We start from the raw sequence: 21,529 nt of genomic DNA on the forward strand, positions 1-21,529 counted from the left end.
ATTGTGTGCAAGCCTGATCCTGTCTACATATAGCCTGGTTTAGGGCTCTCCCCTCAAGTAAGGAAGCAGCTCACATTTAAATTTAGATTGAGATCCAATATTAAAGGTGTAGGGTGTAGAGAAGTGAAGATAAAACTAACCATTTACCTGGTTGATGTCTCCCTGAAACCAAGGACAGTATAGAGGGCAGGTACTCTGCTCTTGGTTCAGACAGGCTTGGGTTTGGCTCTTAGCAAAGACACTCCCTAACCTTGTGACACTGGGAAATTAGTTAACTTCTTTAAACCTTTGTTTTCTCAACTGTAAAATGGTCCTAATAATAATACAAACCCTATAAGGGTTGTTTGATGTGTTTTAATAAGATAATCCAAGTAAGACATTTAGCTTGTGTGGGAACATTGCTTTAAAACCACTAGAGTAGTTGTAATAATCTTAGGAGTCGTGATTTCTTGGTCCCTTGGGGTCTCCTTCCTACCACGCGCTCACCCTTTCCCAAGTGTCGTACAAAGAGCAAATCACCACCACCACCTAGGGGCAACATGGGCAGAGGCTTTAGAACTAGGCTGACCTGGGTTTATATGCAAGATTTAACTCTCATAGAGCCAATTCCTCAACTGTAAAATGAGAAGATAACTCTTTATGAGGATTAGAGATAATATATTTAAATGTGTGACAGATAATAAGCTCCACTGTAGGTTGGCTCTAAAACAATTCCCCCCCCCACCCCCGTCCATCTTTACCAGCTCAGTCATAGTGATGGTATAAGTGAGGAGCTCTAGAAGACAAATCTCAGCTGTCCTTGATGTCAGTTTTAGCCTCATTCTTACTGGCTCTGAGCCGGACTTCATTGCTTTAAGTCTGGCCTGAGTTCCTTCAAGCCAAGGAAGCCCTGAAAATGGGCACTGAAAATGGGCACTGTCGTTTAGAAGTACACTCTTCATAGATCTTATCTTGCCATGGGTGCCAGTTAAGAAGTAAGATAGAGAGCTATCTCAGCTCCACCGAGAGTGGATGCGTAAGAATTACAAAGGCACACTAATATGGTTGTGATTTTGTATCCAGACTGGCAAGAAACATTTGCAAATAGAAGATTCCTTTGATATAGAAAAAATGATGTTCCAAGGTCAAAGTTTCTTGAGGAAAGTTTTCTCCACTTCCGCCTGTACTGGAAAGCTACAAATCAATAAAAAGCCTGCATTTCCCCAAGTTACTGATTCTTCACATTGCAGATTCTTCCCCTGATACCATTTCACACAGGTTCCTATTCAGGAGAGAAAAAAGTTGGGGGAAGTTTAAAAGCACTGACATCTGCTGACATTCTCCCTGCTTGTGTCTTGCAGCCTACTTCTGCTTCCTCCTGACTGCTCTGGGTGTGACAGCTGGTGCCCATCGCTTGTGGAGCCACAGGTCCTACAAGGCCAAGCTGCCTCTGAGGATATTTCTGGCCGCTGCCAACTCCATGGCTTTCCAGGTGGGGATGGAGGGTCCTTGCTGCTGTAGGGACCTAGAGCAGATGGCAGTGTGGGAGGAGGCACACTGGGGTCCCAGTGGGGTGGACATCCTCCACGCCCACTCTAGGCCCAAGCACTCCCTGACTGTGTCAACTTTTTATCCTTGTAGCTTTAGATACTATAAAATGTTCCTGGGGGGCTTAGAGCACCAAGGCATGCTAAACTACAGAGGAGGAAAGGAAATTCCTCCCTCCAGAGTCCATGCCCTAAACATGACCCGAAACCCTCAACATCTGTCTAGCTCTGATGAGGGCCAAGTTCTGTGCTGAGCATGCTATATGCATATCACCTTTGATCCTCACAGTAACCCCACGAGCTAGGTGTTATGCATGCCCCCATTTTACAGATGAGGAAACTAAGGCTTAATGAAGTTAAAGAACTTACCTAATTATCTGGCTAAAAAATGGTACATCCAGATAGGCAAACGCAGTTCTGACTCCAAAGCCACTGCTTCTAAAACATGTATTCCTGAGGTCACCCTTTAAGATTGTGGTGAAAAGTCTATTATTCAATGTGGATTTGGAAGACTCAAGATTTAAGTCTTACTCTGATGGTTGCTAGCTGTGACTCACTCATCTCCAGTTTCTTCATCTGTAAAAATAAGAATATGACTTTATTTTCAGAGTTGTTATGAAATCATGATAAAAATGTAAATGGGGTCACAACTGTACTAGGATTGGGCCATATCCTTGAGGAGTGTGTCAGTCCTAGGCCATTTCCCACCACCTTGAGCACTTTCTGAGCTGCTGGAATTTTGGTTTGATCATGAATCTCTGTCTTCCCAATTCCTCATCTGATCTAGGGAGGGTGGGTGGGATCAATTTGTTTTCAAAATTTCTGCCAGTGTTATGAGGGTAGATGATTCAAGTCCTGTGTATTTTCACCCATTAGGAAGAAATGGCAACTCCCAAAACTGCTTTAGGGTCCAGGGAAACAGGCGACTCAAGAGCCTCTCTGTGACCCTCAGATGTGCAGGTCAGGTGGTCACCTCTGCAACAGGCCTCCCATCCCTACAAGACAGCCTGACCCTGAGCATTTGTCTAAGTTACCCTGTGTCTAAGAATTCATTTCCCAATTTTAGGCTTCCCTCCTGTCTGAGCATTCATAAAGCAAAAAGGATCTAGCACACTACATCACTCGGGGATCACAGTTCATATTATGAATATCTACCGGATAATTCAAGCACAGTTGGGAATAGGCACCAGGGTCCTAGGAAGAAGCTGTTTGCACAAAGGAGCAGCTGGCAGCTTCTCGTTTTCATGTTCTTTTGTTGGCAATGGGAACTATGCTGCACTTTATTTTGGCTTCAACAATCTTAGTTCAGTGTTGTGCTTTATTTATCATAACAATAGATTATGATAATGATAAGGTAGACACATTAATTTAGGTCTTAGATGCTATTTAGGACTTAACTCAGTAATTTTCATTTATTTTGTTCAAGCAATTTATTATTTTTAGCCTTCAAGTACACGCTCATGTAGTTATAAAGCACCTTTATTACCAGAATTTTTTCCAATATATATAACTTGAACTTGAGAACCTAAACCTCTTTTCCAAATGAAACTGTTTGTTTATAACTCAACTTTTGAGAGCCTAAGTTTCCTTTACAAAACATCACATAACAGAACATCACACTGTGATTTTAAATTTATTTTGGGGGGAAAGTATATTGTGGAGGAAAGTATCCAGGTCATTGAATAAATTCAGGCCATTTGCTGGATGTAGGCTTTTGTGCACATCTTTGTTCCTTCATCTGCAAAAATTGGGAGGGCCTGATAATATTTACCTCACATGGTTACTGGGAGGATGAAATAATGAATAATACATGCCTAGCTTATAGTAGCACTCAGTGAATATCGTTCCCCTCTTCTTTATGAGATTTAGCACACCATCTCATTCCTTTCTGTATTTTTGTGCCTATCATATAGAAAATACTCAGTGATTGTTAAATGAATGAATAGTTTTATAAAGTATTTTCATAAATCATCGAATTTGAACCAAGCATGCTTCCTCCAGGCCCACATTTGTAGTGGATTTTTTTTCATTAATTCAGCAAATATTTATTGAGCACCTACGATGTGGCAGGCACTGAACTAGGCATAGTGCGTACAATGATTTGCAAACACAGTCACAATCCTTGCCTTCATGGAGGCTTCCATCTAATGGGATATTAGATTTTCCACAGTTTCCCAGTGGAAATAGTGCTTTATGGGTCTGCAGTTTTATAACAATGTCACTTAGACCTAGATGAGAGGTATCTGTTAAGATGAGCAAAGGGCCAGCTTCCATACAATGCCTGTGTCAGAGGGAAAGAATTCAGTTGATTCAGATCATTTAACCCTAGGAAGAGAACCGCCTGGGAAAGTAAAAAATGTGCTGTGATCTGCCAGTCTAGGGTACTGACCTACAACCCTGACTTAATGCAGAGTCATTGATTCAGGTTACCTTTGATATCCCCTTGGGTTTTTAAAGATAGTTTCAAAGGTTCTCTTCTGTCTGGTCATCCTTTGGCTAAAATGGACCAAGTCATGTCATGGTTATCTCTGAGGATCAGCAGGGCTTTTGCTAGCTGCTGCAAACAAGATCTTGATCATTAAGAGCAGTGGTCTTGGGCTTCCCTGGTGGCGCAGTGGTTGAGAGTCCGCCTGCGGATGCAGGGGACACGGGTTCGTGCCCCGGTCCGGGAAGATCCCACATGCCGCGGAGCGGCTGGGCCCGTGGGCCATGGCCGCTGAGCCTGCACGTCCGGAGCCTGTGCTCTGCAACGGGAGAGGCCACAACAGTGAGATACCCACGTATCGCAAAAAAAAAATAAAAAAATAAAAAAGAGCAGTGGTCTTTTTGGCCCCAGGGACTGGTTTGTGGAAGACAATTTTTCCACAGATGAGGGGGAGCATGGATGGTTCAGGTGGTAAGGCCAGCAATGGGGAGCCATGGGGAGCGGCAAATGAAGCTTCGCTCACTCGCCCCCTGCTCACCTCCTGCTGTGCGGCCTCGTTCCTAACGGGCTGGGGACCGGTAGCAGTGGTTGGGACCCCGATTAAGAGCAGTTTTAAAATTGTGACTGAAACATTTGAACTTCCCTTTTCTCTTTGTTCTGTAGAGGACGTATATATGGCTCAGAGGGCAATAGTGGGAAAGGTGAGGTACTTTTAGTCTGAAAAGATGATGATGGGGCAGGAATGCCAGACAAGGAGCTGTAATAATCCTCTGTCCCCTCCACACCCTTGCATTCAGCAAAGACCTCCTGAATTCCTCTCTCACCTGTTCTCCTTCCTGACCAGTAGGTTGCAAGTCAACCCGAAAGCTGCTTGCAGACTTCTTGTAATTTTCTCCTAGTCAAATATGGACCCAGGTAAGGGATTCCTGCCATACAGTGGTCTCCAAGAGTTCAGTTTTCACAACGTAGCCAGGACTTTGGATTTGTGTTGTCATGTTCATGCACACACTCCTGCTGGCTACAGCTGGGTCTCTTGTGAAGTCAGTCCAACCAAAAGCACCTGTAGATGCTTCAGTCCCCTTCCTTACTGTCCACATTTACTCATCAGATCCTAGTAAAGAGGCATTGGATTTCAAGCTGTAAGGGAGATAAAGAAATTTAGTCTAAGTCCCCTTTGTTTTACAGAAGGATAAAGAGAGGCCCAAAGCATGTCAGTGACTTGTCAAAAGTCACACAGCTAGTTAGTGGATAGACCAGACTGAAACCTAAGTCTCCTGACCACAGCCCCCCGCCCCTGCCCCATGCATCTTTTGGCTTACCCATGGATGTTCTTATGTGATGCCCAACCGTGTGATTTGTAGACAACTTTTAATTTGGTCTTGTTCTTTATCCACCCTGGCAGTCCCTGTCTTTAACTGGTATATTTAGACCATTCACATTTAAAGTGATTATTGATAAGGGTGAATTAATATCTACCATGTTTCTGTTTACTGTTCATTGCCCTTGTTCTTTGTTTCTTTCTTTTTTTTTGTCTTTCACTCTTTTTCTGTCTTCCCTGGTTTTATTTGAGCATTCTATATGATTCTATTTTCTTTCCTCTCTTGATATGTCAATCATACTTCTTTTCAAATTCTTTTTAGTGGTTGCTCTAGAGTTTGCAAAATACATTTAGAACTAGTCCAAGTCCACTCTCAAATAACGCTGTACCACTTCAGGTACTGCACTAGTATTCCCACTTCCTCTTTCTCGTCCCTTATGACATTGCTGACATTCATTTCACATATCCATAAGCTATAATCACCAAATTCATATTTGCTATTATTACCTCAAGCCAACTGTTATCTGTTAGATCAATTAAGAATAAGAAACTTGATTTTATTTTACCTTCATTTATTCATTCTCTAACACTCTTCTTTCTTTATGTGAATCTAAGTTTCAAACCCATGCTATTTTCCTTCTCTCTAAAGAATTTCTATGATTTCTTGCCAGGCAGGTCTACTGGTGACAAATTTCCTCAATTTTTGTTTGTCTAAGAAAGTCTTTATTTCTTCTTCACTTTCGAAGAATAACTTTGCTGAGTACAGAATTCAAGGATGTGCATTTTTCTTTCAACATTTAAAATAATTTACTCCATTTTCTTCTTGCTTATATGTTTCTTAAGAGAAATCTGGTGTAATTCTTATCCTCACTCCTGTATAGGTAAGGTGTTTTTTTCTCCCTTTGGTTTCTTTCAAGATTTTCTTTTTGTCTTCAGGTTGAATATGATATGCCTAAGTATAGATTTTTTGCTATTTATCCTGCTTGGTACTCTCTGACCTTCCTGGATCTGTGGTTTGGTGTCTGTCATTAATTTTAGAAACATTTCTTTCAACCATTATTACTTCAAATATTTCTACTGTCTGTTTGTTCCTCCTTCCCTCTTGCCCACTCTCCTTTTCTCTCTCTCTCTCCCTCCCTCCTTCTTTCTTTCCTTCCTTCCATACTTCTTTCCTTCTCCTTTTGGTATTCCCATTACACACAACTTATACCTTTTATAATTGTCCTACAGTTCCTAGATATTCTATTCCATCTTTTCTCTTCACATTTCAGTTTGGGAAGTTGCTATTGACAGCAACTTAGTCTTCAATTCAGTGATTCTTTCCTTAGCCATGTCCAGTCTAGTGATGAGCCCATTAAAAACATTTTTCATCTGTTACAGTTTTTCTGACTTCTAGCAGTTTCTTCTCATTCTTTTTTAGAGTTTCCATCACTCTGCTTATATTACCCATCTGTTCTGGCAAGTTGTCCACTTTTTCTATTAGAGCCCTTAGCATATCAATCATAATTGTTTTATTTATTTATTTTTAAAATTTATTTATTTTTGGCTGCGTTGGGTCTTCGTTGCTGTGCACAGGCTTTCTCTAGTTGCAGCAAGCGGGGGCTACTCTTCATTGTGGTGCATGGGCTTCTCACTGTGGTGGCTTCTTTTGTTGCGGAGCATGGACTCTAGGTGCGTGGGCTTCGGTAGTTTTGGCACGTGGGCTCTGTGGTTGTGGCTTGCAGGCTCTAGAGCACAGGCTCAGTAGTTGTGGTGCATGGGCTTAGTTGCTCCATGGCATGTGGGATCTTCCAGAACCAGGGCTTGAACCCATGTCCCCTGCATTGGCAGGCAGATTCTTAACCACTGCACCACCAGGGAAGTCCACCATAATTGTTTTTTTTTTTTTTTTTTTTTTTTTTTTTTTTTTTTTTTGCGGTACTCGGGCCTCTCACTGTTGTGGCCTCTCCCATTGTGGAGCACAGGCTCCGGACACGCAGGCTCAGTGGCCATGGCTCACGGGCCCAGCCGCTCCATGGCATGCGGGATCTTCCCGGACTGGGGCACGAACCCGTGTCCCCTGCATCGGCAGGCGGACTCTCAACCACTGCGCCACCAGGGAAGCCCACCATAATTGTTTTAAATTACCAGTCTGATAACTCCAACATCTCTCTCATATCTGAGTCTGGTTCTGATGCTTGCTTTTTCTTTTAAGATGGTATTTTTTTGCCTTTTGGCATACTTTGTAATTTATTGTTCAAAGCTGAACATGATGTACTGGGTAACAGGAACTGAGGAAATAGGGCTTTAGTGTGAGGTTTTATGCTTATCTGACTAGAAATTAGGCTGTGTTACCTTGTGCTATAGCTCCTTGGTTTCCTCTAGTGGCCTTGTTTTTGTCCTTCCTTCGCTGTCTCTGGGCTTTCCTAGAGACTTCTTCTTAAACAGGAGTTAAGGCTTTTAGTTCTTTCAGTCAAATCCACTGTTATTGTACAGGAGCCCTATCGACATGGAGGTGAGGGGGAGCATCCTCAGTCCTGTGACTACGTCTCAGTCTTTTGTTGAGCTGGAGCTGAGTATTTCCCTCCCCCCAGGTTAGTCAGGCTTTGGTAAAACCCCAGTTGATTAAGCTCTGGTAAAATCATTTCTCTTGAGGACAGATCTTGCTAAGGGGAACAGAGAGATTCTGCCTTGAATTTCAAAATGGTTACTTTTCTCCCCCTCCTGCTGGAAGAGCAAGGGGATTTTTGTCAGTTGATCATAGTGAGAACCTGGTAGGGATCCTGGAGGTAAAATTCATGAAAGTGTCGGGGCGCCTGGACTGCTCCCTAGGAGCTTTTAACTCTCAAGCTCATCCACACTAAACCTCCAGCAATTCATCAATTACACCTTAAAGTATTCCTACCCATCCTGGCACCAGGACCTCTGCTCCTGCTAGATTTTGATTCTCCATAACTGCCTGTCCATCTCTCTAGTTTTTGGTGCAGCAGTTTGCCCCATGACCTCAATTCTCTGATAGATCTAAGAAGACTTGTTGATTTTCAGTTTACTTGGCTTTTTTTTCTTGTTGCAAGGATGGAAGTAAATACTTCCAAGCTCATTACGTGTCAGACTGGAAAGTGGAAGTTACCGTGTGCTTCATAAATACGTCAAGTGAAACACAGGGTCATGGGTCATGAACTTTGGCAGGTATATAACAACAAAACAGCAACAATTATTGAGCCCTAACTATATACCAGCACTTCATTATGTATTTCAGTGATCTGACAATACCCGTACAAAGTAGATACTGTCATTTTCCTCATTTGATAGATGAAAGAAAGAGGCTACGTAACATGTCCAAGGACATACAGATTCAAGACTAAGACATATAGAAGGGGGATGCACGTGCAGGCAGCTTGACTCCAGAGGACACACTCTCACTGCAATGCCCTAATGCCTGTCCCAGGATCAACGTGTCTATTTGTCTTTTCATTTGGTAAATATGTGCATTAAGCATCATTCTCAGCCCTGGAGAAAAAGACAGACAAGGTCCTTATCCTCATTAATGTGTATATTCCAGTGGGAGAGAGAGCAAATAAATAAGCAAATGAATAAACAAGTTTATTCAGAGAGAGAGAAGAAGATGAAGTTTTTTTTTTTTTTTTTTTTTTTTTTTTTTTTTTTTGCGGTACGTGGGCCTCTCACTGTTGTGGCCTCTCCCATTGCGGAACACAGGCTCCGGACACACAGGCTCAGCGGCCATGGCTCACTGGCCCAGCCACTCTGCGGCACGTGGGATCTTCCCGGACCGGGGCACAAACCCGTGTCCCCTGCATCGGCAGGTGGACTCTCAACCACTGCGCTACCAGGGAAGCCTGAAGATGAAGAATTTAAACACAGTGATAAAGAATGCCAGGGAGGGTGGCTTCCTTAGGGAGGATGATCAGGGAAGATGTCGTCGCTGAGGAGGTGACATTAGAGCTGAGACCTAAGGGAGGGAACAGGTATGGGAAGAGCAGTCCAGACAGAAGGACGAGCCAGAAGTGGGAACAAGTATGGTGCGTTCAAGGAGGAGCAAGATGGCCCGTGTGGCTGGTCCAAGGGAGTGAGGGAGAAGATGGTCACAGGAGAGGCCCGAGAGGGGAGCAGGGCCACACCAGTGCAGCCCTGGAAAGGAACTGCAAGATTTTAGGCAGGGGAGCGACGTGCCTCATACATTTCTATGGCAAAAGTGAGCCTCAGACCACCGTCATGAGACCTGGGAGATGTTGTACCAGATTCAGGATGGTGGACTCACCCCCAAGGCTGGGTCTCCATGGGGAGAGCCTGTCGAGGAGGGAGACTGCATATTGAGGCAGTGCCCTCGAGGACGGCTCAGGGTGTTAGCAGCAGCGTGGAGTGGCAGTTGGTTAGAAGGAGAAAAAAACATGCCGCGGACTCAAGAATCCTGAAGCTTGCATGGCATCCCGTGCAGGTCTGACTCTCAGGGCAGAGATCCCGTTTCAGGGTGTGCCGTCTTCCCTAAAAACCACCCTAAGCTTCAGATGTACAGCCCTTCTTCCACATGGCAGAAACAGATTCACCTTCCTCTGGCAAGATGGGTGGATGTGGTTGGTTTCCTCCTGCTGTGTCAACAGGCAGCGGCAGAAGTCGTCCTGACCCCGATGCCTGGAGAAGCCTTCCTGGTGTAGTTTTGGAAGATGACTTGCACACCTGCCTCACATCATCTCCTTCCACAGCATCTTGCCCTCCTGGGCACCTTTGGAGTCAAGTAGAAAGGACAAATAGCTTGGCTGTCTCTGAGCTCTGGTGATATACGGATTCATCAAAGCTTTGTTGTATACATGCTGCTTTGTGACTCCATCAGTACTGCGGGATACTCTGACAGATGACGGGGTGGAGGTGGGAAACAGGAGAGAGAAGAAACTCTCCCGGGGCTGCTGCATGAGGCCCAGCATTTTCCCTCTGTGCCTGCCTGGTAGGATTAACCACACTTCCTACCAATAAAAATGTCCCTTTTAAAGTAGAGATTAAGATGGCTCCACCCCCATAAGATGCTTCACCTCCTTCTTTGCTGTGGGTCTAGGTCAGTGGAAGCAGGTGACATGAGTGAAACCACTTCAAGGGAATGAAAAGGTGATAGCCTGAGGTGTCCTGAGAAGAGAGAGCAATTCTGTAGATGGACATGCCAACCAGTAGGGCTAGTCCATCTCTCATGTTGCCCTCCTCAAATATAACAGAGACTCTTTATACAAATCTTACCCTCTTTGTAGTACAATGTATGAATTCCTTGATTAAATTTAATCAAGGTGATTAAATTTTGTAAATAAAAAATGATATACTTTAAAGGCATACAGAGAGTTTTTATTGAAAGAAATACTTGGTAAATAAAGTCGAGGGTATTTTTGCAAACAAATAGCTACCAGATTTTTACATGTTAATTTGGTTCCACACCTATATTGGATGAAAGTTACTCTTATTTAAGATGAATTCCACCTCCAGTCCTGTCAATTTGGAATCTATTCTGAAACATATTTTCAAGCTAAATGTTTCATTCTGCCTTCGTTTCACACAGAAGATGTTTAGTAGCGCACAGGCAGGGCATCCCCTTATCCGTATTCTTCCCCTACTCCCCCCAGCCCCCTAAATCCCTACTCCCCCACCAGTCTCTCCTGGAACCACAAAAGGTTGGAGCTGAGGGACCTTAGAAACTAAGTCTAATCCCTTTTCTAACAACTAAAAAAACTAAGGGCCAAATATCTGTGAACATTTTTGTTTGTTTATTTTTCCACACTGTCTCCAGAAATGCTTATGGGAGTTGAAGGAGACTGTGTCACAATGCAATTCCTTGACAAGCTACTTCTTCCTGTACCTGCCACCAAGTATTTGGGCTGAGCTAGCATGTTGTCACTGCTTATTCTTCATTCCACTGCTATCCTGCCAGAAACTCTTATGTTGCTGCTTTCTAGGTTTCCCAACCCACTGATTATTTTGCATTTTGGATGATTTCTCTCCCAGCTGCCTTCATTTGCATTTTTCTTAAATCAGATCTCATTGTGATCATTTCTATTCATATTTCTAACCTCTTTAGATCCATTTGTGTTATTTCTCTGTCCTCAGTGATGTCTGCAGCACCTCCTAACTTGGCACCAACCAAAAATGTTATTAAATGTATACGCTTTGTTCCCAGTCATTAATGAAGGTGCTAAATAAAGCTAGATCTAACATCCATTGGGGCCTTCCATTAGATAGGGGCCTTCCCCATAGATATTGAGCTATTTTTCATCTTTTGTTCTTGTTTATTAAGGTTCAAGCTTTTCAATCATCCTGTCCTAGTTCCTACTAGCAACAACCAGAGCTCTTGTCACACAAATGTTTCAAGGATGCTGTTTTACATGCTTTATTAAACTCCAAAGGTATGATAGCTATAGAAGTCATTGAATCAACAATTTTAATTAATGGTAAAATTTATAATTTCATATGCCAGAGGAAATTTTTAGCCTTGCTTTTAAAAACTCTTCTAGAAGGCAGACACATTTGATTATCTTTATCTCTCCTATTTATTCTTCTATAGCTTTTTGTGTAAATCTGCTGGTTAATTCTCTTTGAATTTAAAGGTGCATAAACCATTATGCGCTTGTGAGGAACACAAGTGATATATATGAAATGGCCCTTGTCATGAGGAGCTTACGATCGGACAGAACAGGCTAGACCTAAGTATAATAAGGAGGGACTCTAACCAGACAATGTGGAGTTAAATTGCTTGAAAGCTTCATACTGACTCTTAGGGCTGCAAAAATAGGAATATGAATTAAGATATTAAGATAGAGCCTAATGAAGAAGGGAAGTTTTGAGCTGAAAACTCAAAAGGTAAAAAGGATTTGCATAGGCAAGGAAGAAGTAGGGGAACATAAGGAAACATCTGAGCTAAGGTAGAGAGGGAGGAATGATCATGACATACTGTGTGGGGTCTCGGAGCAGTAGAAAATGGGTCTGATTGAAGAAAGAATCTGACTGGTGTAACGTCAGTTTGCAAATCCAGTTGACTGTGTGGCATCTCTCACTGGATGTCTCTTAGGCATCTCAAAATCAATGTGCCCAAAATTAAAGTTGTGACTCTAGCCTGTCTCCCCAAACTACTTCTCTCCTAGTTTTCCCCACCAGAAATCTGGGTGTCATCCATGATTCCTCTAGTTCCCTAATCATCCCTCATCCAATATTTTAGCCAATCTCTTTAAGTTCTACTGCTCAGTTATATCTTGAAATGGAATAATTCTCATTTCTGCCACTCTCTAGTCCAAGCCATGACTGTTTCTTGCCTGGACTACTACAAAAACCCCAGCACTTGCCCCTCTCCGTATTGCAGCCAGAGAGAACTTACTGAAAATTAAACCACTCTCTAGCAAGAAAAGAAAATCTTTCAGTGGCAGAGCATTGTCTTTGGAATGAAATCCAACCTTGTTATCATGGCATAGAAGCCCTGGTGTGATCAGGCTTTACACACCAGTGCTCTGTTTCCACTCCACGTGGGTGTACTTCAATACAATTGTAATACTAACCATTTGAGTCGGCTTCAGATCCACAAAGAAAAGCCCCAGTCCTCCACATGGATGCCCGTGCTTCAGATCCAGCCACAAGCAGGGGTCTCCAGGCCCCCCATATCTACAGACTCAGGGTTTCCCACAATTCCCTCATGTTCAGTAATTCGCTAGAACAACTCACAGAACTGAAGAAAGTGCTATACTTACTATTACAGTTTTATTATAAAGGATACAAATCAGGACCAACCAAATGGAAGAGACACACAGTGGGAGGTCTGGGAGGATCCCTCATCCAGAGTTTTTTCGCCTCTCCCTGTGGAGTCAGCTCGCCTCACCTTCCCTGCACATCAGTGGGTTCATCAGCTAGGGATCCTCTGAGCCTCAGTGTCCAGAGCTTTTACTAGAGTTTTATTAGAAAGGTGTGATTGATTAAATCACTGGCCATGTGACTGAGCTCAATCTCTAGTCCCCTTCCCCTACCAAAGGGCCAACCCTCTAATCACATGCTTGGTCTTTCTGGTGACCAGCCCCAATCCTGAAGCTATCCAGGTGTCCCTACTGAGTCACCTCATTAGCATAATGATGTCATTCCTATCGCTCAGGAAATTCCAACAGTTTTTTAATCTCTGTACCAGGAACCACTGGGGACAAAGACCAGGTATATCTTTATTTCACCACAAAACCTCCCAGACCTCATCTTGCACCACTCTTGCCCTCCATGCACAGACATGCTGGTCTTCTCTTAGCCCCTGGACTGTGCCACGTCCTTCCCTCTCCCTGAGACAATTCCCTTCTCCCTCTCTCACTCCCACCCAACTCCCACAGCCTAAGGTTACCTGATCAGAAAGTCCTTGCCTATCTCAATGTCACCCTTGTATATCCCCATACTTATTTGCTGCATAGCACCTGATTTTATCTATGTTTGTCCCCTCCATAAAATATAAACTGTTTGAGGACATAACCTTGATTGTCTTGTTCCTTCTTTATCTTCTAGCACATACCAACATTCAGTACATATTTGTCAAATTAAAGAATAAATAAAGTGGGAAAGATAAGAATATTCAGGCCAGTTGAAGCTATTTGATTGCTAAGAAGAAGAAATGTTTAGGCTTGATGAGAAAAGTAATACAGAGAGGTTGTCAAATCAGAAGCAAGAGAATGATAGGTTTGGGGGTCATATGAATATGGGGAGTATGATTGCAGTGTACCAAATGTACTGTGGAGGGGAAAGGACTAGAGGCAGGAGGCTTTAGAAGGCATTACAGGAGTCCAGGTAAACTGATGAAAGTCTGAACAAGGGTGGTGGTGTAGGAATGGAGTGAAAGGAGAAAATCTGAGATTTTTAAAGAAAGATGCCCTTGAGAGGTTTTTTAAGCTTTAACTTTTTATTTTGAAATAGTTTCACCCAGATTCATTAATTGTTAACACGTTGCCTCATTTGCTTTATTATTCTCTTTCTCCATCTATGTGTAGTATATGCAGTCTTCTTGTTATTTTTTTCCTGAATCATCTGCAAGTAAGTTATAAACTTCATGCCTCTTCATCCCTAAATACTTCAGTGTGCATTTCCTAGTGGGAAAGACATTTCACAGGAACACAGTACATGTGCCAACACCAGGGAACTTAATGTTGATACAATACTATATTCAGGATCCTAGCCCAGGAACCAGTTCAGGATCCTGCATACCAATGAGTTGACCTGTCTCTTTAGTTCCCCTTCATCTGGAATAGTTCCTTTGTCTTTCTTTGACGTTATGACATTGACTTTTTTTTTTTTTTTTTTTTTTGTGGTACGCAGGCCTCTCACTGCTGTGGCCTCTCCCATTATGGAGCACAGGTTCCAGACACGCAGGCTCAGCAGCCATGGCTCACGGGCCCAGCCGCCCCACGGCATGTGGGATCCTCCCGTACGGGGGCACGAACCCGTGTCCCCTGCATCAGCAGGCGGACTCTCAATCACTACGCCACCAGGAAAGCCCGACATTGACATTTTTGAAATGTGCAGACCAGTCATTTTGCAGGATGCTCCTCATTTTGGTTTGCTCATGTTTCCTCATAACTACACACAAGATTGTGCATTTGGGGCAGGAATGCTACATTAATGATCTTGTGTCCTGGGCATCAAACAAGAGGCACATGGTATCACTTTGTCATATTATTGGTTGTATGACCTTCAATCACTTAGTTAAGGTGGTGTCTACCTGGTTTCTCCACTGTAAGATTATTATTTTTCCATTGGTAATTAATGAGTAATTTATGCTGAGATCCTATGAACCTATGTAATATGTTTTTTTTCATCAACATTTTACCCAATAATTTTAGCACACCTTGGTGAGTCTTGCCTGAATTGGTTATTGCCATGACACCTGCAAAATGGTTATTTTCTAGCTCCATTATTTCTTCTGCATTTGTTGGTTGGCATTTTACTTCTTGTTTATTTATTTATTATGGGCTCGTGGGTTCTTATTTTATTAAGTGGATTTTAATACATTCCTGCTATTATTTGTCTTAATGCCCCAAACTATTCATCAAATTACCCCAGTTTGTTCAGTGGGAGGCACTACAGATGGACTCCTGTGTCCTTTTGACATGTCCCCATCAGTTTTTGAGCAATTCCTTACTTTCTGGCATAACAAAATATACCAAGTTCCTCTTGTGCTTTTCCTACCTTTGTCCCGGCACCAGCTATTTCACCAAAGAGTCCTTATTCCTTTTTAGTGGGGAATGGTATTTAAAAACCAAAATCTGGGAGTGAGATGTGTCCATGGCTACAGGGCTGTCATTGTTTTCCAGGCCCTTTCTTCCCCAAAATTTTGACTCATGGAGTAAAGGAGATCTAGGTTAGGAAACTAAACAATGGTCACATCATGGACCAAAATCCTCCAAAACCCAAACTGGAAAGATTCACAGAAGGCAAACTAGTCTACCAAGAGGATTACCCAAGCAATCTTTAAAATGTGTGTTAAAAATGTGCTTTAAAAATATGTGTTGAGGCTTCCCTGGTGGCGCAGTGGTTAGGAGTCCGCCTGCTGATGCAGGGGACGCGGGTTAGTGCCCTGGTCCGGGAAGATCCCACATGCCGCGGAGCGGCTGGGCCCGTGAGCCATGGCCACTGAGCCTGCGCGTCCGGAGCCTGTGCTCCGCAACGGGAGAGGCCACAACAGTGAGAGGCCCATGTACAGCAAAAAAAAAAAATGTGTTGGACTTCCCTGGTGGTGCAGTGGTTAAGAATCCACCTGCCAATTCAGGGGACACAGGTTTGAGCCCTGGTCCGGGAAGATCCCACATGCCATGGAGCAACAAAGGCCATGTACCATAACTACTGAGCCCATGTGCCACAACTACTGGAGCCTGCACTGTTAGAGCCCATGCTCCGCAACAAGAGAAGCCACTGCAATGAGAAGCCCTCACACCTCAATGAAGAGTGGCCCCCGCTCACCACAACTAGAGAAAGCCCACGCGCAGCAACGAAGAGCCAACGCAGCAAAAAATAAAATTAATTAATTAATTAAAAATATAAAATAAAAAATATGTCTTACTCAAATACATTCTCGTTGTAAGAGATAAATACTGGAGTAACAAAAGAAAATATGAGACCCCCTTTCTTACTTTGCAATCTTTAAGTTTTGTCAACAAACACTTTTTTAAACCGCTAAAGTTGGCCTTTGAACATTTGCCTGGCTCCTAAAACCTCCCCAGGCTGAGTGGCACAGGAGGACTAGGCAGCAAGTGGGGACTTATTCTCTCGAAGCTGCAGTTTGCCAGGTGGTGAAGACTGCTGCCAGGCTTTTCTTGGGGACTTTCTGGGCTCTTCTTACAGATTGCTAGTATTATCTGGAAGGAAATCAATACTGACCCAGTATCAACAGTGGGGAAAGCACCGAATGTCCTTCACTGTTTGAATAGTACAGTGTTGGCATCTGAACTGGGGGAGATTAAATTCAGACCCCAGAGACTGAGATAAAGTCTATTTCAAATGAGCCTTAGGGTCGCTAAAGAGTGGAGGCTACAGCATCTTTCCCTCTTTGACTCCCTTGATAAAACGACTCTTTTTCTCAGACAGAACATCATTACTCACAAGACACAAAAACACACACACACAAACATGCACACACACACGCATATACACACATTCTACTCTAAAACTTGCCTATTGAAGCTAACATGTTGGTCCTAGTTTCTTTTTCACTACTGACTGAAAACAAAGATGTATTATGAATACAAGTGGAATTCCCTTGGCTATATTTTGAAGCCACCTGGTAAACTTTCCCTTTTGGAATTTTAAGCAGCCACACAATTGAATTAGGGGACAGAACAACCACACTAGTGTCTGGTCAGAAGCAAGCATCTGTTTGCAGCTATGCTAGGGGAAAGCCAGTCACTGGTTCTGGTTTCAGATCTGTTGACTGGGACAAGCTAAATGCTGTTTAACTTGGCCTTCATCTTGCTACCCAGAGCAGATTACGTGGGCCTTAAAAGACAGTTTCCCCTACTGCCATTTAAAGGACTTGATTCAAGAATTTTTTCTGAACATAAAAGGAAGTGGGGGAGGAGTAGTTTTGACAGAGTGGGTTGCTTCAAAATCTGCTTCAGTGGAGATTTTGAGATTGATTATCTTTGCTCAAGTCCCAGAGAATACACAAAGGCTGCGCTTATGGAGAAAAATCACCACATGATCAATTTCAATTTCTACCGTCTCAGCAGGGATCCCATTTAGGGATATTATCTATGATGGAGAGTGAAGTAATAGAGGTACAACACAAAGGATGGGTTTAAGTGAGGGCATTGTCACCCTGGTTGCGGTGTGATTGGTTGGTTAGTGCTAATAAGAATGAAGATAGGAGAAGGGTGACATAAATACACTATCATGTGTAAAACAGATAGCTAGTGGGAACCTGTGGTATAGGCCAGGGAGCTCAGCTTGGTGCTCTGTGATGACCTAGATGGGCGGGATGGGGTGGGGGATGGGAGGGAGGCCCAAGAGGGAGGGGATATATGTATACATATAGCTGATTCACTTCATTGTACAGCAGAAACCAACACAACATTGTAAAGCAATTATACTCCAATTAAAAAAAAAAGGCAGAAAAGGTAACAGAAAAAAAAAAAAGATATATCACTGACTGGATTACTAGATGAGTATTACTGCTTCATAGTTTTTCCTAACCTGGGGCTGATGGCAGAAGCCGGGTTATTTTGATTCCAGAGTATAGAAATTTAAAAATAATGTTTCCCTCATATTACAAAAGAAAAACTTGATCATTCTAACAACGTAGAAAATACAGACAAACTGAAAGAAAAAATTAAAAATCACCCACTGCCCCACTCCCTACGGAGAACAACTGTAAACATGTTGACTTATACTTTAAAATTTTTCTGTGCTTAAATACATATTTTAATTAAGAATGCATTCATTACTGCATCTTTTATTTTGAAAACTGTCTTTCACTTAACTACCTTCTATCTCATCTCTCCATGTCAATACTACAATATCCCTTTTTGTGAGTTTTTAAATACAAAACGAACAGATGCTCTTGTTAAAAATTTCTGAGTATAGAATAAAATGTAAAAGTATTTCTCCTACCTCCCAGTCTTACCTCCCCTAAGGTAACCCGAAGACTTTTTCTTAATATTTCTCTTTGGAAACTTTCTATGTACACACATGCGTGTGTGTGTGTGTGCACACACACACACAGAGTATTCAATTAACTAATGTATCACAAGGTACAAAGTCAAATCCTGTTATGTGGAAATTCAGGGTTTTTCCAAGTTTTCACTTCAAGGAGCATCCTTGTGATTAAATATTTGCACACAGCCATGATTATTTCCTTAAGATAAACTCCAGAAAACGAATTGCACAATTTTAGCTCTTTTAATACTTGCAGCTCATTTGCCCTTCACATGGTTTGTGCCAATTTCTCACTCTCACCCATAATCAACATTGAATTTTAAAAAATCTTTAAAAGTATAACACATATAGAAAAGTGTCCAAACCATGGGTTAGCCCTGTCCAATATGGTAGCCACTAGCCACACGTGGCTACTGAGTACTTGACATGTGGTTGGTCCAAGTTGAGGTGTGATGGAATTGTAAAATACAAGCCCAGTTTTGAAATATGGGTACAGAAAAATATCATATAAAATATGTCATTAATGATTTTATGCTAATAATATATTGAGTGATATTTTGGATGTAATATGTTAAGGAAAAATATATGATTAAAATTGATTTTTTACTTGTTTATTTTCACTTTTTTAGTGTAGCTACTAGGAAAATTTAAATCACATATGTGGCTCACAATTGTATTTCTCTTAGACAGCACAAAGTAGGACGTGGTATGGCTTCTTGGGTAATGAAACCTGCCACTGAAGGGTATACTCCCGATTGGCTCTCTTCCTCTTCCTCTCCTGTTCCCCCGACCCCACCCCTGCCTGTGCCTCAGTTACAGCTAGCGCTCTTAGAACTAATGTAGCTCCCTTCACCACAACAATTCTTTGTCAGGAGTGATCAATAAACACAGGGTGAGTGTCCACTATTGAAGGTAATGGGGTATTAAGACCGTGATATACCAGAACCGACCGTTAAGTACAAACTCGAAGTTGCAAGTTGAATCATCTGTTAATTGATTTGTTAGAAAGTGTACGTACTTAGGCTTCAGGAATTGCTGCTGAGTCCAGCATCATGCCCCTATTAAAATGTGCACGCAGAGCATGGACAGACGGAATACGCACACTTGACAAGTCAGTTCATTGATGGAAGGTCACCATCTCTTGTCGGCCCTCAGCTTTCCCTTCCTCACATATTGACTGTACTAAACACACCCTCAGTACACACACCTTTTCATCAAACACAAATGCTATTCCCAGGCTGGCTTCCACACCCAGTCACTTCAGGGTAGAAGCAAAATGCAGATAAGTAGGAAGAAAAAGGCCCAGAGAAGAGCATGTGAATCTTACTTCCTTTCTGCCCTATTGTTGTCTTACATCTTGTTCTCTGAGTCACTTTTTCACTGGACTCAGCTTTAGAGTTTAAAAAAAAAAAGGTTTTTTAAAGTTCATCTTAAAGTATTTTTGGCTCGATTGTATGCTCGATTATTTGGAATGCGGCCCAAATCCTTGCTTCATTCCACTGCTTCAGTCAAAGTAGCTTCTGTCTGGAAGGTATTCAGGTAAGAGGGATTAAAATAAAGAAATATCTCTGTTCCATCTTGTCCTCATCATCCTTCTTTTGTTGTTCTATCATGCTTAATTTTATGAGAATAATGTTTCTAGCCCTTTGAAACTCTCCACTTAAAGTTTTTATAAAATTGCATTGCAATAAATTCAAGAACCAACATGACCTTTTAACAAGGAAAATGAGACTTCTCTTTAAAAGACTCTCCCTCCCCTAAACTTGAAGAATAAGGGAAATATCTTGTGGAAATGAGTGTGAACTAAGAACCGAAGGAGCATCATCTTTGTTCCGTTATTGGTTTGACTTACTAGATGAACTTGAATACATGTCTTCTAAACCTTAATTTTGCCATCTGTGGACTAGGGACAGAGTGTTCCCCCTCCTTCCTATGTTTAGTTGGGTTTGCAATAAAAGCAATAAACTGGATGCAAAAGTAATAAATTATTCCTTGGGCTGCAGTGGTCTTGACATTTGAAATTCCTTCCAGACTCCAGATTCTGTGATTATAAATAATAAATGTTTCCACTCTTTCCAACCACTGTGTTTCAACACACTGGTAAAATTTAAAGACCTCTTTCTTATCGCAGTAAGCCAGGCTACAATTTTTACCTTACACAGATTGCTAAGCACTTTTTTCCCTCTTTATATTCAAAGCTGAGCATATACTTCTTAAGGTCTTTCTACCTTCCCTCTTTCTGTCCCATTACCCAAGGGTTAAACAAATTTTAAAAGTTTTCAATGGTGCTATAAAATGAACAAGGTTGAGTTGCCTTCCAGTAGCACTGGGTGAGCCAGAGAGACAAAAAACTCCATGAAATATTTTTTGGTTAAAAGAATTGTTAAAACTTTGAGGATAAAACAGTTCTTTCTCTTCTCATCAACAGGAAACCAATATCTGTGAAATGGCAGATTCCTAATGAAAGCATGACTAAGTACTGAATAGTATGGTATAAAACATTATTACCTTTTTTTTTTAAAAAAAGAGCTTATACACTATATATATTTATTTTTATTTTCAGATTATAGTTGGCCCTTGAACAACTTGGGGGTTAATCCATCTATAATTTATCATTGACCTTTCCTATCTGCAGTTCCTTTACATCCTCAGATTCAACCAACCTCAGACCGTGAAGTACTATAGCATTTACTATTGAAAAATATCCGTGTATAAGTGGACCTGCACAGTTCAAACCCATGCTGTCCAAGGATCAACTGTAATCTTCCTATCAAAAGCACTACTTCGAAACCTAATTTGTCATCTCAAAGCTTTGAAAGCATTATCAGATAAAAACAAATCTGAGTATACCTCGAAAGTTTATAGGTCTCATTGGCCCATGGCTATAGCTAAGATTTCATTAACAGTGTCAGCTGAAATGCTGCCCTGATATCTCACCCAGGACCTCCAGCTCCTGTCACTCTCTCCCGTCACCAGAGGGTCAATAGGCTGGTCCCCCATGTGTGCCTGAGCCCCACCCTGTCTGTGGGTTTGGCAGAGTCTGCTGGACTCTGATGCTTCTCCTTCCTTGGGCACCAGAGTCTCTCTTGGGATTCCAGTGAGTGCCGCCTGCCCCTCAGGCATTGCTGC

General features: G+C 42.2%; 1 protein-coding gene across 1 annotated transcript in view; it reads left to right on the forward strand.

The window, feature by feature from the left end:
* SCD5 (stearoyl-CoA desaturase 5) overlaps nt 1-21,529 on the forward strand; it is a 160,281-nt gene that overhangs the window by 84,687 nt on the left and 54,065 nt on the right. Inside the window, exon 2 of the mRNA XM_082606291.1 lies at nt 1,341-1,471. Within this exon, the coding sequence (XP_082462417.1) occupies nt 1,341-1,471 (131 nt within the window). The remainder of the gene's footprint in view (nt 1-1,340; nt 1,472-21,529) is intronic.

This window comes from Mesoplodon mirus, assembly GCF_964341445.2.
Source record: "Mesoplodon mirus genome assembly, chromosome: 2".
Lineage (NCBI taxonomy): Eukaryota > Metazoa > Chordata > Mammalia > Artiodactyla > Ziphiidae > Mesoplodon > Mesoplodon mirus.